Below are 20,843 nucleotides of genomic sequence, written 5' to 3'. Positions count from 1 at the left end.
TGGCCAAAAATGCTCACATCCTGGAGGTGGCGCATAAGTGCCAGAAGCTGCATCATAATTTCGTGCCTGCCTATGACACCACTGTGGTTCTCCCCAAGAAGCACACCCTCTAAATGGCCGTGGCCTCCTCGGTAGAGTGAATTAGATCTCTACTGCCACCTGTGGGCATTTCTGTCATGGTACATTATTAAAATACCTTCTGAGCAAGTTGATGGCTTCTCTAGAATCAGTATGCGCTTCTCTTCTCTACATTCACTTGAAGCGGAATTACATTTAGGATTTTGGATTTGACTCAAACCTGTAAACAATTCATGAAAAAATACATTCAGTCACCTTTTAAACACTGATTTAAAGATGGTAATAGGTCACGGCTTGTGCCACTGTCACTTGTCCACGTTTAATTTGGGAACTGGAGGGCTTTAGCAAAGGTATCAAAGAGATTTTATATTCAACAATGAAAATTGTATACCTGGTGGATAATTTGATGTTTTATTCATGTCTGGATTATTCAGTGGCAAAGGTGAACTTTTAGCCCCTGTGTTTGGGGTCCTTTTAATCCATTCATTTGTTCATTTGTTGCACTTGAGACCTGATGTCAGGTGATATTGTGCATTTGGCGCATACTACCAAACAAAAAAGACCAAGATGAGTGAGGTCTACACGTTGCTTTAAGGCAGATGCAAGTGCCTGTTTAATATTAAATATCTGAATATATTTAAATATGAACACTTCAGAGGTAGAAGTCTAAATAAATAAATCAATGAGAATTTCAATACCATGCAATTCAATCCTGCAGCTGGCTGCTTTAGACATTTTTTTTTTTTTTTGGAGGAATTAAAGTCAACAGACTGTAAACTAACGGAAGCAGAGTTTTTTGAGGTTAAGCAGTATTTCAAAGAGTCGCAGCGGGGCTATCGGTGTCAGTAACACATCTGGTAGAGTTGACCCGTTGTGAGAGGTGTTTTGTTGGTGTCCCGTCCGACATCCACAGTTCGTTTCCTGGGTGTCACCTCTTTAACCGGGTCACATTTGTTGTAGCAACGGGCCCCTAGCAACGCGCCGGGTCCATGGAGACTGGCAAGCCCGTGAGCGAAGGAATGCGAGGCGACACCTAGGTGTCATTCATCCCCGACATTTGATGACTTTTAAAGACTTTCTTCACGCCGTGGCTTCGAGGTGAAGATGGGATGCGGAAACTCCACAGACACCGCGGTGCGGCCGCTGACCCCCGGGGAGGTGAACGGAGACGAGGTAGGCCCGGTGTCCCGCTGCCCGCCGCTTTCATTCAGATACTGCCGCTGCGGGACGGAGGAGGTCAAAACTGTGTTCAAAGACGGGAAGCCACAGCTCAAAGTGGTTTTTGTTTTTTGTTGTTTTTGGGGTGGGGGAGAGTTGTTCAAGTAAAAATACTGAGGAGCACTGTCGCTGCAGATGTTAACGCCCAAATCAGTGTGGCAGGAAGTTGACCAAACATGACGAATATGTTTGTTTGTTTCACCGTTTCTTGGTTGTAAATGGAAAATGTTATCAATAAGGAATGTATGTGTTTGATGTGACATTGTATGTTTTTATGGTGAAGAGCAGTAGTCTATAGGCCTGTGCCTACCGTAAATGGATGTCAAGCTACTAGTTGCTTACTTGGGTAAAAACTCCCCAAAAATGTAATAATTTAAAAAAAAACAATGAAAAGCATAACCTTAATTTCTACCTTAGTATGGCCTTAATTTGTGTCATGGTTTGTGATCAATTTTAAGGTTTTGTAACTCCCCCCAAAATAATTTATATGATCCCTTAAAAAAAAAATTTAAAAAAAAATTCCCTTGCATATTGGATGTGAACCTAATTGAAAAGGATTTCTTAAAAAGTATCCAAGTAAAGGTTAATTTCAGTGTGTTATTATTGAACTGTTGTAACTGAAGCACTTTAATGTTGGAGCTGGTCCTGGCTGTGCTGATTTTAATAGATTTATATGATTTTTAGTTGGTTTAATCTTTACCAATACACCACACTGGAATATATAATATGCAAATATATGTCTGCAAACATTTTTGTAAAAGCTTAATCTTAAAAGTAACAGCTGTCTTATTAGCATGGCCAGGTAAACAGTACAATATTATAGTATAGTAGAAAGTAACAAAAAAACTCAACTGAAGTATCTCAAATACAACATAGTTAGTAAATGGACACAGTTACAATACACTATTCAACACAGAAGAAATTCCTAATCAGATTTTCATTGGTCACAGAATGAAAAGTAACATCAGCGCCATCGTTGCTTCTTGTCGGCCACTATTGAGTATCTGTAAAATGTTACGATGAATTTACGATAAATGTTGTCAGTTGCAGTGAATCATTATTGTTCCTGAGCAACTGTGTTCATGACAATATGTCAACACACAGATGCCGCCATGACAACATCATGTCCGGGATCCCACACAGAATGATGTAAGGATGTAGTAATGTCCCGTATTGTTCATTTCGCGTCTCTGTGCTGTCCAGAATGAGACAGGAAGTAAATTAAGTGGTCGTGGAGACTCGGCCGTGTCGAAGGCCACCACCGACAGTGGGGTGGTGATGGAGAACAGAGAGATCCCTGTGCTACCTGGAGCAGTGCCCAGTAAACTCCCTCCTCTACCGTCTCAGAGTGTCAGGGAAAGTGAGGTGGACAGAATTACACAAGACGGTGAGTGTGTGCCTTGGGAAGGAAACGGACATGTCACGCTGTAGAGAAAATCCAGAGCCCACATTTTTAAGTGTTTTTATTTCATCTGTTGGTCCAGGCTTGCTGCAGCAGAATCGCACAGTAAGGGAACGTCCAAAGTCCAATGAAATCCTGGAGGAGCTGCTAAACCAGGGCATCATCCCAGTGGGACAGACCAGTGGGGCTGGAGAGGCCTACAGCATCACGGTGGGTACCTGGTCTGCCATCTTTCTGTACATTTTATTTCTCTTTTCCTGGAGCGCGCGATATTAATGATACAAAATATCTCTCAGTGTGATAAAGCACAACATTTTTTACAGTCTTAAAAGAGGCTTTATATTTTTTTCAACTAACTCATATTACATTAAAAAAGTGATTGCCTGTACTTCTTTAGTACTAGTCTTCTTGCATAGTTATGTACTTCAATATTTTTTTCAAACTTACTGCCACACTAATGACAGCAAGACATCAAATATTGGGATATTTCAGTTTGTCACCACACTCACCATCGTCCAAGTGGATTTACAAACTACTTAAATTACTGTATTCAGTGAGTGAACCTCAAAGTTATTTAAAATTATTTATAAAAACAGCATTGAATCTAACTAAACAGGACAGTCTTAATGTATATCGAGACTTCTGTCCAAGTTATTCATTATTTGTGGTCTTCTCAGACTTAAATGATTTAATGACAACTAGTTGTTCAAATTCTGACTAATTACTAAAGCTAATCAATGGTTGGGTCAAGAGGTAGCTAGTGATTGTCTTTGCTTCCATACAGTCCGACCATAATACCCAAGTATTCAGAAGTCTGTTTATTGAAGTCATATTAAAGAAAAGCCCATAATACATTACACCTAAAAGGCCTTTTACAACTGGTTACATGCATGGTTTGACTCTGAGTAAGATCAGAAAAACTGTATACAAACAACACAACAGCAACAATCATGGACCAAACTGTAATGCTGTTTTAATTTCTGTCACAAAAAACATTTAATGAATTCAGCTGTCAAAGAAACAACAAATCTGTATGGATCTGCAGCCCATTTAGCAAATGCATACAGACACTAAATTAAACAATCTTCAGTTAATGTTTCAACATGAATTCATGTGGACAGCAATATGCCAAATCATAACCACATTGAAATACATCGACTGTATTATTCAGCCAACCTCCTCTAAAAACAAACTAGAAAAAACACCTACCAGTCACAGGTAATTCCCATTTTAATCAAACACCTACACAGGTGTCTCCAGTCTCATTGCCATCTGTGCACAGATCAAGTCATGTTCTTTCAGTGACAGAGGCTGGACTGAGAGCACGGCCAATCTGGTCTGGCATCAGTTTTCACGCAAACCAGCAGGGGATAAAAGCATTCTGTGGAACCATCTAAAATATAGCCGGTCAAAACCTTCATTGTACACAGAGGCACGAGCCAGCCGACTTACTTCATTAATGCATCCACTAAATTGGTGTTTTCATTATCTTTAAGGTATCAAACATGGAATTTTTAAATACTGTAATACAAAAGACATGAAACACTCATTACCATTAATTGCTGAACAAATAATCCAAATAAAACAAAAGATGAGGTTATTATTAGTTAATTATTATTATTATTATTAGTCTGTTTGAATATACAGTGATTTTCCCTTTGTTCTGGTCACAGTGGTTTAAAGGAAAAAGGGTTTTTTTGCAGTCCAAATGGGTGGGGTTGTATAACTAAGCGAAGAGTTCGGTGTGGTGAATCCATGTATAGTAAGATACTCACAACTTGTGATTTAACAAATCCATTGACTTGTTTTGCTAAATGATTGTGTGTGTGTGTGTGTGTGTGTGTGTGTGTGTGTGTGTGTGTGTGTGTGTGTGTGTGTGTGTGTGTGTATCAGCTGGATGACAAGGAGGGAGTCAAAAGAAGACCTCCTGCCAGACTGGAGTCTCTGAAGGCCAAAAAGACACAAAGTCTCCACAGCAGACTAGAGATTGAAGAGAAGATGAGGCTGGTTGAAGAGAGACGCAAGGTACTCTCTCTGTGTGTGTGTGTGTGTGTGTGTGTGTGTGTGTGTGTGTGTGTGTGTGTGTGTGTGTGAGAGAGAGAAACCATGTGTCTCGACACCTCTGCTCTGTCATAGTTTTTCTCCTCAAATTTGATCTGATATCTTTCAGTTAAGGGAAGACGAGCTCAAGATGCGTTTAAGGACCAGGTCTGCGCGTGTTCGTGGGCCCGCTGCCATCATCAGTATTGAGGAGGATGAAGAGGCATTCCTCACCCCTGTGGAGCCCCTGCAGTCACCTCTCACCGCTGACCTGACTCCAGCTCAGCTGCTTCATGGCCAGATCAGACGCGAGGCCGCCGAGGGCGGAGAGTGCGTGAGAGAGGCCGGAGGTGACGGCAGGGAGAGCGGGGAAGAGATGGGAGGCAGGAAAGGAGATAGAAGGGAGGTAGGAGGAGGGGAAGGTGCAGAGAGGGGAGATGAGGATGATAAAAAGGAAGAACAGGAGTTGACCCAGGTGGAAGAGCTCAAGGCAGGTGAGGTGGAGAATGATTCTAGCTTCCAACGCGTAGAGGACAAAGACGAAATATTTTAAATCATTACATAAGTGAGCCAATAGTTAACACTGTGATGGGGTAAAAAAAAAAAAGATGAAGGGAAATAATTCCTTTTGCACAAATCCAGTTTAAACTTTTAAAAAATGTATCAGGAATGTATAGAGATGATATTTTTGGAGGGAAATTGACAGGTGTAATTAAGCCATAATTGGCCTTACAGTTGAAACCAATGAGAAGGTGAACTGTTTATTTGGTAGGGAGGCATTAACCCATAACTTGTTGTAAATAATATCATAGCTCAAGTAAGTCTAGTAAGTAAATGCAACGTGATTTACCTCAGTGACAGCTTTAATAAATATGATCTCATGTTTTTGCCAACTGACCAAATTTCTTTTAATGAGATTTTTGTTTCACACAGAAAAGTCCTATTGTCCTCCAGTTTAACTTTGCATGTAAAGGCTGCGCTCTGAGCAGTTGTTCTGTTGGACGTTAGATGGCACTGTTTCAGTGGGTTACAGCTCCCTGAAGTCAGAGCAGCTCATCTGTAAAATAAACAATGAGGAGGTGTTTTTTTGGCAATATGTAGGGAACATGTGCCTTGTGTGAAAAGATGTAGATGAAAATACGAAAGTTATTAATAATCCATAAAGCCCCTTTTTTTTTTTTTCTTTAAGAGTTGTTTGTATGAATGAGCGGTGTGAGCTTAGTGGTTTATCATGATCCAAAACTGTAGAATTTAAAGAAAAAAGTTCATTAAGCAGTGAAAATCAGGACTATTAGGATTTTTTTTTTTTTTTTTCCGAGTGGGGTTGGGGGGGTGTGACCTTGGTGTGACTGTTCTGTGGGTATTCAGCTGTTTCACTGACCTTTGACCTTTAGCTTTCATCAGCCTGACAGGTGTGCTAAAGCCAAATGGGTGACAAACACAAAGTTACAGCCCTCCAGCTCCAGAAACTTTCTCACTTTTAAACTGAAAAAAAAACCTCCCAAGTTCATTTGTGATGTCCCGTAAAATGTAAGTTTTTAAGGGGCCACCATATTGTTTAAGGGAATACAGACTAGTCAGCATGCTGCACATGAACAGAGACAATAAGAGAGACAACCTGACCGGATCACCATTGTTGAGCCTGGGAAACTTGATATCGGTTCCCCCTTTTTCACGACTCCTCTCGGACTTTAATGGGCGTGTGGCTGCATTAATAAAACAGTGAGCAAACAGAGACGCTTCATCAGGTTGCATTTCATTGTGATGTAGATTCAGATGGATGTGACGTTCAGACCATGTGTGATGTTCGTCACACTTTTATTTTGAAGAATATAGATTTTCGTTGTTGAATCATTAACCAGACAAAGGTTACTTACAAAAAGAAACAAAGATGATTCACTCATGTAACCTTATGATCTGCATCCCATACAAACAGTGGTGGAAAGTAACAAAGTACTGAGCCTAAGTACAATTTTTGTGGTACTTGTACTTTACTCAAGTATTTCTATTTGATTTTACTTTATACCACCACTCCATTTCAGATGGAAATATTGTACTTTCCACTCCACTACATGTATTGAACAGCTTCAGTTACTTTTCAGATGAATATTTGACACAATAGATAATATAACATGCTTTTAAAATACAACAAATTGTCAAAAAAGATTAAACCAGTGGTTTCCAACCTGTTTGTCTTCTGATGTTTCACAAAAATCAGTGTGTAGTCATGGTCATATATCAGATGTCTGAGTTTTTAATGCCTTCAACAGTGATTTTACCCTCAAAACTTCTTACATGGTTTCATTTCAATAAATGTTCAAATGATCCAATATCTCACCAGAAATGAAAGATTAGAGAAAAAAAAAAAAAAAAATCAAAAATCTGAAAACAGATTTGTGGAATCAGAATTTCGTTTTTTTTCCTTCATTCCTCTCCCACTAATCGTCCGACAACCCTTCAGATTTATCTGCTGTCTCTGAAAATGAAACTGGATGTAAAATAGTTCAAACTAGCTTCACCTGCAGCACCTTCAACAAACTAAAAAAAAACAACAAAAAAAACCCACTGTTGGAGTGAGAAAAAACACATTAATTAAATAACAGAATTGTTTTTCAGTAATATGTTGCTTACATACTGATGTACTTTTGTACTTTTACTTAAGTAAGAATTTTCATGCATGACTTTTACTTGTAATGGAGCATTTTTACTTTGTTGTATTGGTACTTTTACTACAGTAAAGAATCTGAATACTTTCTCCACCACTTCATAACAATGTATCTGTCAGCGTCTATTATTATAAATATATGGACCTCAGTGACTTGACTTAATTGTCAGTGTAAGTTTTGAAACTAAACACCTATTTAACAATGAATGATACTATAACGACATACAGTAATGTTCCCACTGCAAATGTGTCAACTCACTCGCTGTGTTACATGGTGGGACTGATGTATGTAGGCCAGCAACAGAAGCGAGCAGTCATAAATGATTAACAGCAGAGTTCCTTCTCACATTACTGGAGGTGAATTACTCGTCCCGGCTTTTCAAAAGCAGACTCGGAGATGCATCAGTCCGTCCGACTCAGGACACCAGGCCTCGCAAGTTATTTTAATCATTGATGCACAGACACTCTTGATTGAATTGATCTCTGACCGTTTTACTTGATCCTTTTCCCTCATTCATTTCACTTATTTTAATTACTGAAATATAAGAGTTGACTCAGCAGATCCTGGAACGGATATAAATTAGAGTAGGATATGACTACAAACTCCTTACATGTGCAAAATAAAAGTGGACACATGGAGCGTGACATTGTGACCTTTCTACTAAAGGAACAATAACAAATAAAAAAAAAATTAAATGTTGCAGGAGAAATTAATCAGAGACATTTGAGGGACAGTTGTTCACACTTAAGCCTATTGTATGCCTTCTGTCTGTAGAAACTTGCCAAAACTCTTGTCAACCCCCCACAAATGGACTGTCGAGGAGGCAGATCCTTCCAGAGGATTCCTAAAGCTGCACCTGTCTGTCTGCTCACTGCTGTGATGTCTGCCCCCTGATCTGCTGTTTGAGTGACTGGAGGGAACCTTGCCAAGAAATAGTCCAAACCTGACAAAGAAGAGAAAAGACCAAAAAAAAAACAAAAAAAAAACGTGTTTATAATATAGAGAGAAAATAACACAAAACTGCTCTCATTTCTTCTGAAAGTCAGAGTTCCTCTTTGTCAATGGATTCGGGTTTTGTTTTCCCTTGATGGTTAATTAAACATGATTCCAGTAAAGACAGCTCTGGATCCTCTTTAGTGAAGGAGCTCCACTGTTTCCCACTAAGCAGGCTTCCCAGCTGTTAGTGCGCGCCGGTGGGCGGGCAGAGATGGACTGAAAACTGGGTGGAGTTAGAGGCAACAGCTTTTAGGAATGGGTCCCAAACCTATTTAGTGAGACAGCAGAGTTACCAAGAAGAGCTGGAAACACCTGATGGTATCTTTGGGACAATCCGCTCCATAATCTCGGCCCTCTTAACTGTTAGCAAGATAAATCTACCTCCAGGCTGCATTTTTGTCGAGTTTTTGTTTTGTTTTCTGAAAAAGAAAAGTTACAGAGCCAGCTGATCTCTCCTTTTTCTCTCTTCATCCAAAGAATTATCGATAAGGAGACCTTGCACTATTTTTTTTTTTTTTAATTGTTTATATTTATTGTATTTTTGCACTAACGATGCACACCACGCAAAAGGACACGACCTATACGAAGATTTTTGTCGGGGGTCTTCCCTACCACACCACGGATTCAAGTCTCAGGAAATATTTTGAGGTTTTTGGTGAGATTGAAGAAGCAGTGGTCATTACCGACAGACAGACCGGCAAGTCCAGAGGTTATGGATTTGTAAGTATCCCCTTATGATAACAAGTCTGTTAGCTCTACACTGAATTTGAATGTAACTTTTTTACGCATGTAAAAAAAAAAAAAAATTCCTGTCATCAAGTTGAATCTGTTAATGCGCGCGGCTGCTGCTGTCTTTCACAACATTATGATAAACACCCATATATCTGCAGTCATGGGATGTTTATGTTTTGATAAGCAGGGCCTGCTTAAATTTGTCATTGGCATATGTTGCAATCTCGCACCCACCAACTTGTTGCGCGTTGGTATGCGCCCTGACACGTTTTTTCTGAACGAGCTGCCTTCGCGCTGACAGTTCTGGTGGGCTGAGAAAAAAAAAAAAAAACTCACGATAATGTCTTGATATTGCAGCTCCGTTTTCTGAAACGGTTTCATCATCTCAAAGCTGTTTACAACACTGCTTGGGAAAAACCTGATGCTGTAACCTGTCAGAAAACCTTCAGACCAAAAGCATCTCACGCCTTTTTTGGAGACAAACAGCCACTCGGTGCTGCTCACTAAAACATCTATTTTTAGTAAAAGTTTAATTCATTTATACAAATACGTATAGGCCTATCAGATAAGAGTGTGAATATAAATGTAACAGGACTATCCAAAGAGAAATGGACACCAAACATAGCCTTATTTATTCCCTTCTGAAACTTTTAAATTAGATTTGAGAAGTAACTTTGACATATTTTCCCACTAACTAAGCTTACAATGGCACATCCTCCAAAATATCTGCATTTTTATAACATTTCATTAAAATTAAACTGTATTTGCTCAAATTTTTTGCCTCCAACCTCTGTATATTGTTGCATCTTCATGTATTATTTATCCAACCTCTCTTTGTTGTCACCTCAGTGAGGTTTTTAACCAACTCAGTGTGAAATACTCATTACATAGATGTTTAAAATGAGAGCTTGTGGCTGGTGAAACTCTTGAGTGGAGCAATAAAGTTTGGTTGCTGCAATGGGAGCGTGTTCAGTCATCTCAGCCTGCTTGGCCCCCATTCATTGCTGATAGTTTCATCACATCCACATGACAGTGATAAATGTGTGTGTGCTGCCAAGTACTTGTCGAAGTTAATGATGGCCAAACACACACGCACACAGAAGGAGAGGACACTTTCTCACAAGCAAACACATGTTGTCTGACATGAGTTTAATGATGTTTAGTATTAATGCTTCATGCACAGTTATATCTGGGCTGTTGTTTCTGTGTAGTCTGCAGGAGGAGGAAACGTCAGACTTTCTTAAACATCTGCTTCAACGCTCTTAATTTTTCTCCCGTTAGGTGACGATGGCCGACCGCTCGGCCGCAGATCGGGCCTGCAAGGACCCCAACCCGATCATTGATGGCAGGAAGGCCAACGTCAACCTGGCCTACCTGGGAGCCAAGCCTCGGGTGATGCAGCCAGGTAATTTTCCCCTCAGGGTCTTTTGTTTTTCAGGTGTTTTCTGCAGATATAGCAACATGTTAAGAGGTTATTGTTACAGATACCCAGCCCTATTTCATTTAGTCTGACAGAAAAAGTATTGTAACACTCAGGCTTCAGTGCTTTCTGTGGTGTTTTTCCTGAATTAAAAGTTATTTTGTTTTGCAGGTTTTACCTTTGGTGTTCCCCAAATTCACCCTGCGTTCATCCAAAGGCCTTATGGGTAAGGACTGATGAGTCTACTTGTATTTTAGAGGAATGTTGAGATATAAATGGACAAAATTATTCAAATATGTTTAATTTTCTCAGTTTAATGTGTTACAATTGATACTATAACTCTTGATTTCTTGTCTTTTATCCTTTTTTTCTCCTCAAATAAATGATGGCTGATAATCAGAAGTGGACAATAAGTAATATTTAGCCCATTTGTTAATCATCGTCCACCAAAAAAAAAAAGCCAGTCAAACTGCCTTTTCTAGGTTTGCTTGTATGTAAAAATGTGTGTGAGTGCTGAGTGGACAATGATGGAAACTTCCAGGCTGACTCAATGTTATCTATCTTTCTCTGGTTCGACAGGCTCGCTCTCGGTTAAGCTAACTGTGCTGGTTTGTGGAATAGTTCTGCGAGCGTAATCACAGATCAGAGAAAGGAATAACCTGTAGACTCAAACACACACAAACAAGCTCTCAAAATGGTGATTACAGATGCATGTACGTGGGTTTCATTTTGACTTTTTTTTTTATTTTATTTGAATAGAACTTAGCTTTGTGTGCAGTTATGAAGTGGTGTTGTTAGCTAAACCGTGTGCTTTCTTACTTTAGTGAACCCCCCCCCCCCCAAAAAAAAAAAAAAAAAAAAAAAAAAAGATGGATTGATTGGATTGTTGGGTGTTCTTTTTACTTTTTTTGTGGAAGCGTGTCAACTTTGCCAAGGAGGAGCAAAGTTTTCTGTTTGTTCTGTTTATTATATTACTGCTTTTAGCTTGTGGTTGACCTGTTCTGTTTAACAGGATGTGCTGTTATTGTTGTGTGTCTTGTTTGAGAGAGTGGTGAATTTTCTGTGTGGAGTTTGTTTATTTTTTTTTTTTACCCCCTCTTTTCACACTTTACCCTCAGAATAACAAAACCCATCACTGCTTGTGTGTGCTCATAGCATCTTCCTGGTGTTTCTTACATTAACACAACGTAGCAGAGACTCTCAGAAAGTGTCTCACTTTGCCACATTATTGCAGCCGATAAACTCGTTCCTCCTCTTTCTCTCGTTCCTCTTGGCTCTGCACCATACATACGAGACCTGTGGACATGTAGCACCGCCAGAAGTGTCCCATGAATAAATGACAAGCCTGCCAGCTATTGTGTGATCTGTATGTGTCTACGTCCGAGTGCATTGGTACGTATGGGTATGGGGTCTTATTGTGCTTGTGTGTGTGTGTGTGTGTGTGTGTGTGTGTGTGCGCGCGCGCGTGTGTGTGTGTGTGTGTGTGTGTGTGTCTCTTTGTCCGTCCACATGCACGCTCATTTCAGCTCAGCTCAGGTCAGCGCACCAAAGTCTCCAGTGTGACACAAACAAATGTCTGGATGTCTCTCTCTCTCTCTCTCTTATTCTCTCGGAGCGAGCTTTCGTCACATGGGCTTGTGGTGTTAAGGAAAACAAGCGCACCCATTGTGCCACACAAAGCCCCGAATGCTGACGCTGCAGTCGCATGAAGCTCTGAGTTGTGTGTGTGTGTGTGTGTCTGTGTCTGTCTGTGTGTGTTGAGGGGATGGGGGTGAGGGGTGGGGGGGTCCAGTGAGGGTGTGGGAGCTGTCTCTCTCTGTCATGTAAGAGAAGGGAAGGGGCCATTCAAACAGGGGTGAGCGTGGCTGTTACAGGGGCCACTGTAATATATAGCCTTTTCATGAGCATTTACATGCAAGTTAATCGTCATCTCTGACCCAGGATCCTCTATCAGTTAGCGCATGTGGTGAAAATATTTGAACTATATGGAAGTTAATCACTGACAAAAGTCAGGACTGAACTCTGATACCAATTTGAGCACGAATTAAACTGCAAGTCCAGATTTGAGAAATGTAATGATTTGTCTCTAAAGCTTTGAGCATTCAGTTTGCCAGTTTGTATTCTTTGTTGGAAAACTTAAAGTGAGAGTTTTCTTACTAAGGAAACTCAAAATCACAAATCATTAACTTGCCTCAAAAGCCATTTCAATGTGTACAGCCCACAACATCTCGGCCCTCAGTTTGGATAAGGAAATATTACTTTTAAAAAAAAATGGATGAATTGGAGACTAAAGGAAGGAACCAATTAATTGTGCACATTGTTTTTCGCTTTAGTAGCAAAATTCCCATTTTTACTAGCCTGGTGTTGACAGACTCAAATTCCCTGCATGAATATACGGGTCTGACAACGCTCCATTGGGGATTGTTTCCCTTCTTTGCATCCTACTAGGCGTAAATTGACCACCATTTACCGCATTTTGTGCGCCAAAGCTCTCTCACCGTTGGAACATAGTGGCTGATCAAATATTCAGGCAAATAGGGTTTCCAGACTGAAATCACACCAAATACTGACGCTCTGAGTCCAATGATGCCAGGCTATATTCTTACTCTTTCATCAGGCAAAATCTATTTAGTTAAACATCACAGGGGAAAAAAAGATACAAACAATTTATGGCCAAGCAGCTGTTCCAACTGAACAAGAAAGTGTGCTCTTAAGTGCAGGTCCATTTTTATTAAAAAGACAAATTCAAGGTCATTATATCTTGCTAAAAACTACAAATAAGCCAAATGAGACAGGAGGGTGTTTGGTTTTTCAAAGATTTGTTGCTAATCACCCTTTCACATCCTCAAGCTGCTCAAAAACTAAAACCTCTGGACAATTTGTGAAAAAAAAGTTTGAGAAGAGCTTTCAAACCTTTTCTTTTTCATGTCAGGATTTCGATTTGAAAATGATCTCTACAGTGTCCAATCTTGACCTGATCAGAGCTTGGATTAGTGTGGCACTTGTTCAGTAGTTGTGTTGTTAAGAAACCTCCGTACACCGTTACTGGTGACGGTTCCACACAAACTAAACTAAATTTATCGAAGGAGGACACTTGTGAACCTTACACACTTTTTTTTTTTATAGTGAACACACACAGACATTGAGCACACATCGCAGATCGCCTCATACACACTAGTCTCCCTCTGCAGACAGTGTGCACGATAGAGGAGAACCTTTATTTAGCCTTGAACTTTAATGACGGCTGGGTTTCACGAACATGACATTCCAGTCAAGACACACACGCAGAGAGGAACAGTCGGACACACCATAGGTACCAGCATGCCTGTACAAATCAGACACATACTTAGTGTGGTAGTTTTGATTTTCTTATTTTATGAGCATCTCCAGGGAGAAGGGGCAGTTTTTGTTTTGAATAGATCCACATTGAATAGGTCAGCCAGGGTTTTGCTTCCCATGACCAAAATCTCTGACTATATGTGAGTGTGTGTTTGTGTATGTCATCCTGCCCATACCATCCCATAGAAAGTGTTGAACTGGAGACAGCTCAAAGTGCAGCAAGCTGAGAGTTTGATTTCAAGACTAGCGGAGATGTCTACATACCACTGGAAGCCAGAAACTGTCTGAGCTGCAGCCTCGAAATAAACCACATACAGAAGCTACTGATACTGAAAATTTAACGTCTTCTTCCATAAGCCACAAGCCCTGTTCTCACAAGACTGATTGAAAGGCCATAAAACATCCACTGCCACAGGCAGCTCTTTCAAACCAGTTTCCATATAAAAGCTTATGTTTTTTTAATGAGAGGCAATAAAGAAAATGTCTCACGCTTTGATAGTTTCATTCAGTAGCAAATACTCTAACTAGTAACTAAAAACAGTACGCAAGGTTTAAAATCTTCACTTAAACTTTGTGTCACCCTGTAGATCAAATACAAATATTTAACTGTGTGAGAAGCTGGAAGTCAAACAACTTATTAAAAGGGCAAAGTTAAAAATAGATTATTATCAAATTATTACATCATTAAATGTTACAATTCTCTGAAATGTGTCCTGCATGTTATAGCCCAAGAGCAAGACAGTCACCTTAAATATTCTTTTAGATTTTCAAATTGAATAATTGAATTGTAGATTCTCGCTACGATTTAGGACCAACATCAAATGTAAAAACGTTATTTTATTTGCTTGCCTTTTTTCCCACAGTCCTCTGTAGGTCAGCCAGTGGTGGAATTTTTAAACATGGCACTAAAAATGTATTAATTCAGTCAACAGAGCCTTTGTCAGATATTTGTGAGACAATGGAGCTTCTGCTTGTAGTCCAGTATCACGGCAAAATGTGTTATACAGTCCAGTAGAGGATTCTGTGTCAGTGTCACACCTAGCCTCACTAGGCAGGGAAAGTACACGCTTGTATGACAGGGTCATGTGATGGAAACCATGTAACTGCCCAAACAGTGCTAAAGGGAGGGACGAGGTTCAGGGAGGTTGGACAGAACAAACACAGGACCTTCACGTGGGGTATTCAAGTTCACGAGAAAGCAAAAGATACCGTGGATTTCTTTTAAGTAATGTAAGTAAGTTACTCACATAACGTAACTCATTTAACTAATGTTACATATGTTAAGTAACTTATGTCACATACATAATGTTACTTATGCAAAATTACTTATTTTCACCCAAACTACAAATGTTTTTGAACCCTAACTAAGTCGTTTTGATGCCTAAACTTTGCCAAATTGCAAGGGTGTCACATTTAACCCAAACTATGATCCTCTTCTACATCTAACCACATGTTTTTTAGTGGCTAAACCGAAGACACCTTACTTTCCATGTGACACTGGCACGGTATCCTCTACTGGACACGCTTTGGCCTGTTGTCTCGGCAATCCCCTCATCACAGTGTGTATTTCTTGAGTATTTGTGTGTTGTTGTCAGACCAATCAGATGTCGGATATTGGCCAGTCAGTGAGTAATCCACTCCAAGTATGAGGAATTCCCTCCCTTTGCAGATAATTCAGGGGTTTCACGTCAGACATCAGATAGCAGTTCAAAAAACCTCTCTGCTGCAGCATGTGGGAGTTTTTTTTATTAGGCCAGCTTTAGGGACGGCGTCCAGTAAAATCATCCTGAAAACCTGTCTGGACCTGCTGAGTTTCATTAGTGTGGGTTTCAAAGGCATCACATGATAACGATGGAAATAATGTTTCTGAAGGTTTTCTGTTTACTTTCACTCTGAAGGAAACAACATTTTTTCATTGCAGACTATTTGTGAGTGGCCTTCAAATATGGGTCTAGGGTATGTGTGCGTGCCTGCGTGAGTGCGTGCGTGCATGTGTGTTTCTGTCCATCATTTTTTGTGCTATTGCGGCTGAAAGGGACATAGAGCTTTGCCCTTTAGTGACAGCCACACCACTTCTCTACATGTCCACTTACTCAGTTCACGCCTTCCCTTTCCATGTGTTTGTCCTTTCAGCTGAGTGACTGTGCCGTGCCCCTGTCTTTGTAATCAGTGTAGTCAAGGTGAACTGTTTTTACATATTTCTTCCTCTCTGACGCCTTGCTGTTTTTGTTTTTCCTGTTTTTCTCCTGGTCCACTGTTTTCGGTTGAGATGTGGATTGGATTGGATAATGGAGTGCTCATAATAGGGTTGCCACGATAGATCCTGCCTTTCACTCTTTAACATCTCCTGCACCGCTTCTTTTCTCTCCTGATCCAGACTCCAAAGTGACCACCTGACATCCACTGATAATATTGGGTGTCCTTGATTTTCTATGAATAGATTTATGAGCGTCTTTACACACATAGCTGTTGTTGGAGTCTCGTTCAGTATCTGTTACGCCTGATGCTTCTCACTCCATTTGAATTAAAGAGAGATTGAATTTGCCATTACTTTTATCTCTCGTGGAGGGAGGGGACATCAAAGACTCAAATACACACAAGACCTGAAGCTTTTGTTTTTTTCCTCACATTTGTCAAACAGCCATATAAATTTCAAAACCTCCCCTCATGCTTTCTGTCAAACTGAGTTTCCAGACCTTATAGAGTTTAGTGTGGGTGGGTGGGAGGGGGGTTAGTAAGGCTATGTCATGGAGGGCAGAATGTGCTCATTGTTCCGAATTGTTTATTTAATCGAAACATCCCTCTCGGTGCAGAGCCTAGTCCCAGCTCCCCCCGCTGCCTCCCTGCCTCTTTGTCCCGACACAGAGGGGGAAATGGCCAGCAGCGTCCCTTTTTAAAACTGTCCAGCTGTCAAAGTGGCAGTGACATTTTCACAATGCTTCCCTGGGCTCATCTCCTCTGTTCGCACCCCCACCCCGGGCACTGTAAGCCGTCCCTCCCCCGCCCGGCTTGCCCTCCAGCAGGCAGGGACGGCACCAGAGCCAAATGCGCAAGTGACCCAACAAATGAGCTGCAGGTTACAGATCCCAAACTTCGGTCTTTCTTCCTCATCTCACCTCCCTGTACCTCTCTTTAGCTTGCTCTTCACAACACAAACTCAAAACTGACCAATCCCACGCTGTATCCCATAAAGGAGATGACATCATCACTTCCTCCTGACGTAGTCGTACAAACGTGATTTTTCAGTAGATTTGAGTAGCCCAGAGGTTAAACACCTCCGGGTGTTCAAAGTTTTCTTCACCTTCCAGTCTTTTTTTCACAGACTCTTCTATTTTGGCAACCCTATATTGTTCTAATCCCTACTAGCAGGCATTTCCTTGGTGTTCTTGACTGGTGGATTGGATTGGGGCTGGGTGGTGGGAGGGCGCTTGGCCGCAGTGTGATGGAGTTGGGTTTTAGATGTGGATTTTTTTTTTTTTTTTTTGGGGGGGGGGGGTTGTTACTCTCACATTTGGTGTTTGGTACTGAATCAAAGAAACTGTTGCATGTGTGTGTTTGTCCCACAGCATCCCGGCCCACTATGTGTACCCTCAGGCCTTCGTTCAGCCTAGTGTGGTCATCCCTCACGTGCAGCCCGCAGCTGCTGCACCTGCCGCTGCCTCCTCTCCATACATCGACTACACCGGAGCTGCCTATGCGCAGTACTCTGCAGCTGCTGCCACCGCCGCCGCCGCCGCTGCATATGAGCAGTATCCGTACGCCGCCTCCCCTGCTGCCACAGGCTACGTGGCCACAGCTGGTTACGGCTATGCAGTGCAGCAGCCCTTAGCCACCGCCGCCCCGGGCTCAGCTGCTGCTGCAGCCGCAGCCTTCGGCCAGTATCAGCCTCAGCAGTTGCAAGCCGACCGCATGCAATAGCAGCCACTGCAACCACTGAACATGCAGAGAGAGGAGGCCCCCCCCCTGCCGCAGCTGATTTGTTACAAAGAGCGAAGGAAAAGAAAGAGGGAGTAGCCTTGAGGGTGTGCCGTGTCAGCAACTCAGAGGCAGAGCTGCTTTAAAAAGGTGATGATGATGATGATGGTGGTGGTGGTGGTAGTGGTGATGATGGTGAGGTGGGAACTTTTTACAGTAACTTTCCAACTTGCTGTGCTTCAACCAAAAAAACTGAAAATGAAAAAAAATTGGCAGAACAAAAAATGAAAAACATTTACTATTATTATTGTTGTTGTTATTACTATGATTATTATGATTATTATTATTATGATTATTATTATTATTATTATCATCATTACTATTATCATTGTAGTAGAGTACTTATTTCTAGAGAAAAAATGCAGGAACTAATCCCTGTGGTTGGTATAGGTGTTGAACTTTAGCCTTCAAGTCCTATTGCTGTCTTTAACGTTAGTTTAGGAAAATACTCTTTTTTTTCACTTGTTGTGTTCCACAAGTGTCTTCGGTTATTTAACGCCCTCATAACATTTATATTTATTATTGTTATTATTACACTTTGAGGGCTCTGCTTGTTCTTCTTGTCTTTTCAAGTGCATTTTTTGGAGTTAATATTTTCTGATAATCAGGGAAATGGAACCGTTTCCAACGTGTTAGCTATTATTATGTCACCTCTGTCAGGAAGTCGAGGAGTCGTAACTCGTCGTGTCACACACATTTGAAGAACTACCTTTTTATCTTCCTGATGCTGAATGTCCCTTTTTTTTTTACTCTGTGTCTCAACCTCTTGACCTATGCAAAGCAAACAAATCACCATGAGACAAAAAAAAGAAAGAAAAGAAAAAAAAAAAAAAATGAAAACGTCATCAACTCTGACTTGACTCTTGGACTAAAGGGGGACTTGGCAAACAAAACAAAGGCACTGACAAAAGGAGAGAGGCTGAAAATGGCTTCAGACAATGAGAAACACTAAATCTGTTGCTTTTCTACGTTTCACTCACACGTATACTGACACATACATCCAGAGTTGCACACATAGCAGTCAAAGACAAAGGCAGCACAGTGGTGTTTCTCTCTGGCTCTGTGGCGGAGAGAAAGAAAAAGAGACAGAGGGAGAGAGCAGCTGCTGGTGGGGGTGGACAGAGCCACTCCAGCGCCACACAGACGGATCACTCTGGAAAGAACGCATCACTTGTGCTCGTTTGTTGAGCTGTCACATTTTAATCCCCGGCCGAGCCCATTGGTAACCAACTTTACACCCCTCTGCCCCAATCCAGAGCCCCACAGCGGATCCCCCTCCCCCCCCCCCCCCCCCCCCACACACACACACACTCCCCCTCAACCCCAGTCATTCAACGCTGCCGCTGTCAGCATTTCCACCTCTGTGCTGCTGCAGTCTGGTGTCAGGTACACACTCACAAACACGTTCACCAATGCCACCCCAACAACTGGCCTGCCTCAAGTCTGTCAAGAACACCAGGTGGGGTGGAGAGGATGGGGGTTTACTGTTTGACGTTATGTTGGTCTGTGTGCCTTACATTTTTACTGCTATTTAAGAGAAAAAAAAAAGAGAAAAAAGAGAGAAATCTTCTATTTAAGATATTTATTTTTGAGGGTTGACGATGTTAACGCTCTGAGAGTAGAGACTTAGTGCCGGTACTGTATTAATAATATTATTATGTACTCATCTCAAGGCATATATAAGTTATTGATTAGTTTCATTATTATTATTATTATGATTATGATTATTATTATTATTATTATTAACATACTCAACCAAAAATGTTGATGTAGGAGTTATTTAAAATAATGTTATGTGCACTGTACTTTTATTTTTTATCTTTTTGACTCTTTAGAACATGACATTAAATACTAGCTTAATGCCTTTTGTATGGAAGAACTTTATTTAAATGCAGGCCTGTTTGCATGCAGATTGTACTCTGCCTCTTCTGTGTTTAGATAAGAGGAAAAAATAATAATAACTTTGACAAAAACAAGCAAAAATGCTGCTTTTCTCTACTAGAATGTATAGTCGTTGTCGAGGTTTCAGTAGCTGTGCTTCTTTTTGCTTAATATTCATCAGATGGGCTATTTTACACTGTTGGGAATTTTTATACTTGAACTCTTTCTTACAAGGGAAATATGAAAAATAAATGACAAAAAAACTTTTTAAAGAAGCTTTTCATTGTCACTGGATGAAGACATGTAAAGTGTTACTATTTAAATGCAAAGGTCCTGTTGATATTAAAAACCTTTACTTCAGAATTTCAACATCATTTACTCAAATTGGAATAAAATGTTCTATATTTAAAAAAGCCTCATGGAATTTCTTTTCATTGTGACTGCGATTAGAAACAGCGAACTTTCAGATGTCAGTTTATTTTAATGTGAAACAAACATGATCATCTTACACACACACACACACACACACACACACACACACACACACACACACGCAGATGCTGTTTGTCCTCCCTCCGTAGGAAGGCTTTAATATTTCTATACATACGTTACATATTTCCTTTCTGATATGCATAGTGTTCATGAATAAATAAACAAAAAGACATTGAATAAATACAAATATTAATAGAGCCTGTAAAACAGATAGCCTAAATATACATTTGAGGAAAATTATAAAAACTCACCACATTGTCATTTCATTTTTATCAGAAACCGTGAACCCAGAATAGTTAACAAGACATTAGCTGCTATTGTTAACACTTTCTTTTCAATTTGAGGCAGAGTAATAAACCAGGGATCTATTTCACTAAAGTGAACTGGTCGAATTTATTCTTTTTCGATATTGAAAAATATTAAAACTTCACATGAAAGGGAAATATCTCACGTCGAAAATTTGATGAAACAGTCCCATCTAGTTTGTTAGCGAGCTCAGTAGCTTTCCATGTGCAGCCTTGTTAACCTCAATAAAAAAACATCTCCTAATAACAAAACTCATAATTTATTGAATTATTGGGCAAATTTGTGTTTCATTTCCACG

The 20,843-nt window shown here is 40.5% G+C and overlaps 3 protein-coding genes across 3 annotated transcripts in view; all 3 read left to right on the top strand.

Annotated features, from left to right (window-relative positions):
• LOC138214714 (tektin-2-like) overlaps window positions 1-113 on the top strand; it is a 2,462-nt gene extending 2,349 nt beyond the window's left edge. The window contains exon 9 of the mRNA XM_069176489.1: window positions 1-113. This exon is cut by the window's left edge and continues 50 nt beyond it. Within this exon, the coding sequence (XP_069032590.1) occupies window positions 1-113 (113 nt within the window).
• Window positions 114-1,100: 987 nt separating this feature from the next.
• On the top strand, window positions 1,101-7,490 carry stmnd1 (stathmin domain containing 1). The gene is made up of 5 exons (XM_069176277.1): window positions 1,101-1,251; window positions 2,500-2,683; window positions 2,781-2,908; window positions 4,592-4,723; window positions 4,869-7,490. The coding sequence occupies exons 1-5, from the start codon at window positions 1,183-1,185 to the stop codon at window positions 5,289-5,291; spliced, it is 936 nt and encodes a 311-aa protein (XP_069032378.1). The 5' UTR covers window positions 1,101-1,182; the 3' UTR covers window positions 5,292-7,490.
• A 1,174-nt stretch (window positions 7,491-8,664) lies between these two features.
• rbm24a (RNA binding motif protein 24a) lies at window positions 8,665-20,161 on the top strand. The gene is made up of 4 exons (XM_069176537.1): window positions 8,665-9,120; window positions 10,414-10,537; window positions 10,724-10,778; window positions 17,458-20,161. The coding sequence occupies exons 1-4, from the start codon at window positions 8,953-8,955 to the stop codon at window positions 17,807-17,809; spliced, it is 699 nt and encodes a 232-aa protein (XP_069032638.1). The 5' UTR covers window positions 8,665-8,952; the 3' UTR covers window positions 17,810-20,161.
• The last annotated feature ends 682 nt before the right edge of the window (window positions 20,162-20,843 follow it).

Source organism: Embiotoca jacksoni, unplaced genomic scaffold, assembly GCF_022577435.1.
Source record: "Embiotoca jacksoni isolate LCO1_2020_lvr unplaced genomic scaffold, fEmbJac1.0.p SCAF_7, whole genome shotgun sequence".
In the NCBI taxonomy this organism is placed as follows: Eukaryota; Metazoa; Chordata; class Actinopteri; family Embiotocidae; genus Embiotoca; species Embiotoca jacksoni.
The sequence above is the reverse complement of the archived record's forward strand: the minus strand, read 5'-3'. Positions and strand labels throughout refer to the sequence as shown.

Excerpts from the sequence above, each read along its gene's own strand:
- stmnd1 (XM_069176277.1), top strand. The coding sequence starts at position 1,183 with ATGGGATGCGGAAACTCCACAGACACCGCGGTGCGGCCGCTGACCCCC. Across the intron at positions 2,909-4,591 it reads GAGAGGCCTACAGCATCACG|CTGGATGACAAGGAGGGAGT; the intron begins GTGGGTACCTGG and ends TGTGTGTATCAG. Across the intron at positions 4,724-4,868 it reads TGGTTGAAGAGAGACGCAAG|TTAAGGGAAGACGAGCTCAA; the intron begins GTACTCTCTCTG and ends GATATCTTTCAG.
- rbm24a (XM_069176537.1), top strand. The coding sequence starts at position 8,953 with ATGCACACCACGCAAAAGGACACGACCTATACGAAGATTTTTGTCGGG. Across the intron at positions 10,538-10,723 it reads GCCTCGGGTGATGCAGCCAG|GTTTTACCTTTGGTGTTCCC; the intron begins GTAATTTTCCCC and ends TTTGTTTTGCAG. Across the intron at positions 10,779-17,457 it reads TTCATCCAAAGGCCTTATGG|CATCCCGGCCCACTATGTGT; the intron begins GTAAGGACTGAT and ends TTTGTCCCACAG.